Here is a 5,000-nt window from a genome sequence, read left to right on the forward strand (position 1 = left end):
TGGACCATGTTCCAGTGTGCCAGTGCCAGATAATAGTGGCTGCTTCAGGGTGGTTACCCTTTGTGGGTTGCCAGGGATTCCACCCTGTGATGCCTGGAACACAAAAGGACCCTCTCTGTTAACTTTTGAGGCACCAGTTCACAAAGCTTATCAATTGGCGATGATTTCAACTAATGATCCATGGTCACTGAGTTTGCAAACACTTGCATGTTGATTGTACTTATGCCTTCATTGATAGAAACTGTAGCCTTTCATTCACTGAAACTACAGAGAAATTAAATAACTTGCCTGTCTTACAGCTCTGAACACCTTCTCTTCGTGACTGTCCATCTCAGTAAATGTTCTGATTTGGGCAAGATTGACATTTTCACGATAACCAAGGGCAACAATCTCATCAAATGCAAAGATAAGAGAGAAAGCATTTTCAACAACCTCTGATTCCTCCATAGCTTTGCAATATTCAGGAATCTGAAACAAAGTGTATTATGGGGAATGTGAAAATAGAGAATGGAAGCTTTACGATTAAAAGTTGCCCATTTTTTATCAGGCAGGGAAAAAAGATAAATTTGCAGCTAATTAATGCGGGCAATTTTTGATATATTGCGTTGCGTTTTGCATTTTTCCTCTTCCATCAAAGTTAAAAATACTGTTATTCACTGGGAATTTACACAAAGTATGGTATAAAAACATGTCAAAAAATTGAACATCGAACTGTATTAATAGCCCTGAAAATTTGAGCTGAATCAGACAAAAACGTTTTGAGTTAGCCGGGACAACACCAAAAATGGATGGACTTAAATCTTTTACAAATTGATACTCTAAGTCAAAATGTTTATGTTGCTGCAAAAGAATGACTTTTGAAAATTCCATTTTATCGAACCTATGACAAGACATTACAGTCAAGCAATGTCACACGTGACAAGTAGTTATGAAATTTGAACCAAGTATTCAAATCTGCCTGCCAGTTTTGAACTTTGCTCTCAAGATTCTGAATTCCTGTGGATATTTCCTTTGATATATCGAAATAGTTAGCTACACTGGATCAACCGAAACTTGCAAAGTGAAAATTACGGTACATGTATTTCAAGCATTTGATGAAGTTTTGTTCAGTCATTGTGCATTTTTCCTTGCAACTTTAAGAAAAATCTTCACAATTGCATTCAAATCTCGCAGGCTCCAAAGGCAAATTCAAATGTTCATTTCAGTCTTGTGGATACTGGTCATGTGTGACATAGCTTGGCTGTCAGACTGCATGGCAAATGAAGTACACGTTACTACATGAAAATGTCTTCTAAATGACAATCTTACCACTCGGGAAAATAATCTTAGTGTTTCCAAATCCTCCAAAATATTGCTAGCTTTGGTTGTGATAAGAAGCATATAAAGTTTCTCAAGTGGCTGATACACATATCGCACACTTTCCGTCTCTACAAATGTGTGCTGCTTTCCAGTGTTCATCAGCTTTGGAAACGCAGCAAGTAGACCCTCCACACGCGACCTTGTCATTTCCACAAACTGACGTGAGACAATGGCTGTTGAAGGATGAAATTACTCATCAGGAAAGAAATCATTTAGCCTGCAATTTCTTAACCCATTGACTGCTAGGAGTGAGCCTTAATAGATTGTTACTCTGTCTAACGTCAGACGACTTCAGTTGTCAACTTAATGGGGTGTCCTAGGGCACCTCAGAAGTGAATGGATTAAGCAGTCCCAACCTACGTCCCCTCTGTTAACCCACTGACCCCTGAGAGTGAGACTTCACTCTGTCTAACTCCAGATGATTTTACTCGTCAACTGGGTGCGTCAATGGGGGAGGGGAAAGGCAGTTCAGGAGTCAGTGGGTTAATACAATCAAACAATAATATTGACATTTATATAACAGGCTCAATAATGTACGCATTCTGATTGGTTCTGATTGAGGGAAGATGCATAGCTGAGGTCACGTCAAAAACACCTTAAGGAGGCTCAAAAGGGTTTCTACACTTAGAAGACACTCTCTTTAGATCGAATGGCGCTACAACACTGTATCACGTAACAGCAATGTTATGGTACCATATGAAACACCGATTATTACCAAACAAGATGTTATCATTATTGCTCATACCTCAAAAACGATCTCGGTGACCCCCCTTCTCATTGCTGAAAAGTGATTAAAAGGCCACAATGAAACTTTTGGCAAAGTTTTAAAAAATTATATCTAGCGGATCCAAAGCCACCTTAAAGAAATCACAGAATTAAGGTGGCTCTGAATCCAGTAGCCACAATTTTTTAAAACTTCTGATTACTTTTCAGAAATAAAAAATGGGGGTGACCAAGTTCGTTTTTGAGATATAAGCAACTAAAGACAAAATAAAGCATGTTTTTTCAGGGTTTGCCTGTTGCCACAGAGACATATAATTTACGTGACAATAGTGACTGTATCTTGTTCAGCAACAATTTGTGTTTCATTCGGTACCACAATATTGCTAATACATGATACAATGTTGTGGTGACAATCCTTCTAACAAGAGCATCACTTGGAAGCGTTCAAGTTTGAACCACCTAAAGACTTTATTATGTAAAACAAATACTGTAGATTCCATGTTGCCGTGTGTCTGTTCAGTAATACATCACAGAAGACGTCGAAATGTGGAAAGAACATCAGTGACACATGAAGTGCCACTTTTTTTTCTTACCACATTTTGACGTCATCTTTGATCTATTTCTGAACAGATCCACAGAAACATGAAATCTAATAATTATTGTTAAACCAAACATGATTAACCAGAACTTTCAGTTACCCAGACTCCTTAACCAGGTCACACTGTTGTCATGAAGGCTGATTAGGACTATTTGTCTGTAATTTGCTATAACATTTTCACTTAAGATTCAGTGCTTCAAGTATTAATTCTTGTCAGTGTTGCCATTTCCTGCTTTTTCTTTGAGATTTTGCAGCGCATTTTGATTAAAAATAACAAAACATCTATTGCTCATTTGTATTTGGACTTTACCACCCTTAGGACGTACAAGTGTGGTTGCTATAGTAACTGAAACAGCTGACTCTACAAAGTACAATAATAATTTGTAATAACATTGTTCAGTCTCTTCCAATAACAACTGCTTTATAGAGATGTAATCGTAATGTGGCAAAAACAAGCACGCAGAGGGTGAATGACGTAAATCACGTTGTTGGCTTGAAGCATATATGTTACAAATAAAAATGTAAAATTATTTTAAAAGACTCAATTGAATTTTGCCAAAATAAAAGTACATCAGAAAAAACAAAAAAAAAAACAACTGCCCTTCATATCTTACCCTTGGTTATAAACTCAATTACCTTATTAAATTATATTAACTTAATGAAATGAAAGAGAAAGTGACGATTCAACGTGTGGAGCTAATCAATTGCAAGGCAAAGGGAAATTGAGCACCCTTGTCAAATGTAACAAATTATACTGATTAAAGAGATCAAACCTTTTCCAGTTTTGGTGCATATGGCTGCCGCAAGGAGAACCTGAAAATTGAACCGCGAGTTAGCAAAATAATGACTTCATTGGTGATTCTTCGAAAAATGATTCTGCTTACAAACACTTCATACGGAGTTGTGTAAAATTTTTGTTAGCCTTGATTCGTCTACCTTACAACCCAGTTTTGGACGTGTAACGAAGGAATTATAAGATCCAGCTTAGAAAACGACTTAAACTATTACCAAAAAATCGAGGAAAATTAGTTGATCTTTCTGACATGGAAAAATGTGTCTAAAGAAACAAGGAGCCAGACGAGAAGAGGGTTTCGAGGAGGGCGATGTTTTGAATCGTTTCCCGCGTGATCAAATTATAAAACCACACAGAAGGACAATTGTACCTACCATTTTCAACGACAAATTCTGTCTCAGCGTAAATCAGACCTCTATGAGGCCAAAAGTATCTGTATTTTGGAGCGTTCTTCTCTCGCCACGTCCTCAAATGAATCGTCGAGGAAAGCCTACAAGAATTCTGGGAAGAGTAAGTATGCGCATGTGCAAGTTGCAAAGATGGTGCTTATGTATGGAATACCATAGTGTACCCCTGTACACTTTTCCCTGTACCCCACACTGTACTTGCATTAGTTTTGGGCTTAAGAGACACCCTGTGGCCTTATTCGCTAAAGAAGCCGGATTTTTTCAGATTTAGGGTGTTCTTCCGGTCATCCGGTCATCTTTCAATGGTAAAATTTGGAGAAAAAAAATCAATTTTGGAAAATTTTAGCGCGAACGTCCTTAAGTCTAAGCACCCATTTTAAAACGGTTAGCTTTCAGTAACTGTGTGACTCGCACGTTGACTCGCATGGCTCGCACATTGTCCTTACTCGGTTCACAAATGACTTTTCGGGCCCGGAAAGTTCCCGAGTCTTTCGAAAAACGGGCCCCTAGACCGAGCTAAAATTGCAAAATTTCAGTGAAAATTCATTGAAATAAGCGCTGTACCCTAAAAAGAATTATTTCGCTTTGATTTGACGGCAAAAGAATTCCCTTCGCGATCGGTTGGAAAATATTTTATTCTGATTTTTACAGAACAAGCAGAATTTTTCGTAGAAGGGGGTGCAAACCCTAAGTAATGTCTTAACTGACAGGTGTTTTTTTTGTTTTGTTTTGTTTGTTTCTTTGCTTTTTTTTGCACAATACTACTTATTTTAGAAAACCACAGGTCATCTCGGGGGGAGGGGGGTGCGCAATCTCTGCACCCCTCCCCTGCTCATGAGAAGACATAACAAAACTGGGAAGATCAGCTGAATAGGAATTCAATCGAAAGCTTATGGCTAAGATCGAACAACTAGAACCCTTACTTTGAGTAATCATTTTCTTACACAAACTTATTTTTTTCCTATTGTCTGCTATAATTCAGTGGTAGAGCATCGAAACCTTAGAGTAATCAGAATTCGTAGGCTCGTTTCCTGCAAAGGAGCACTCGGGTTTTTTCCGGATATCCCCGAGTCACCACCGAAATAAGGAATACATTTCTTCAACTTAATTTGAGATTGTT

At 38.0% G+C, this 5,000-nt stretch overlaps 1 protein-coding gene across 2 annotated transcripts in view; it reads right to left on the reverse strand.

The window, feature by feature from the left end:
- LOC138029673 (coatomer subunit delta-like) overlaps positions 1 to 5,000 on the reverse strand; it is a 31,244-nt gene that overhangs the window by 8,437 nt on the left and 17,807 nt on the right. Inside the window, exons 4-7 of one of the 2 annotated variants that reach the window (XM_068877385.1) lie at positions 3,848 to 3,963; positions 3,454 to 3,493; positions 1,309 to 1,532; positions 289 to 468 (exon numbers count right to left, since the gene is read on the reverse strand). In XM_068877385.1, the coding sequence (XP_068733486.1) occupies positions 289 to 468; positions 1,309 to 1,532; positions 3,454 to 3,493; positions 3,848 to 3,850 (447 nt within the window). In that variant the 5' untranslated portion in view covers positions 3,851 to 3,963. Of the gene's footprint in view, positions 1 to 288; positions 469 to 1,308; positions 1,533 to 3,453; positions 3,494 to 3,847; positions 3,975 to 5,000 lie in introns of both variants that reach the window. The other variant, XM_068877386.1, reaches the window with a different exon arrangement.

This window comes from Montipora capricornis, chromosome 13 (genome assembly GCF_036669925.1).
Source record: "Montipora capricornis isolate CH-2021 chromosome 13, ASM3666992v2, whole genome shotgun sequence".
Lineage (NCBI taxonomy): Eukaryota > Metazoa > Cnidaria > Anthozoa > Scleractinia > Acroporidae > Montipora > Montipora capricornis.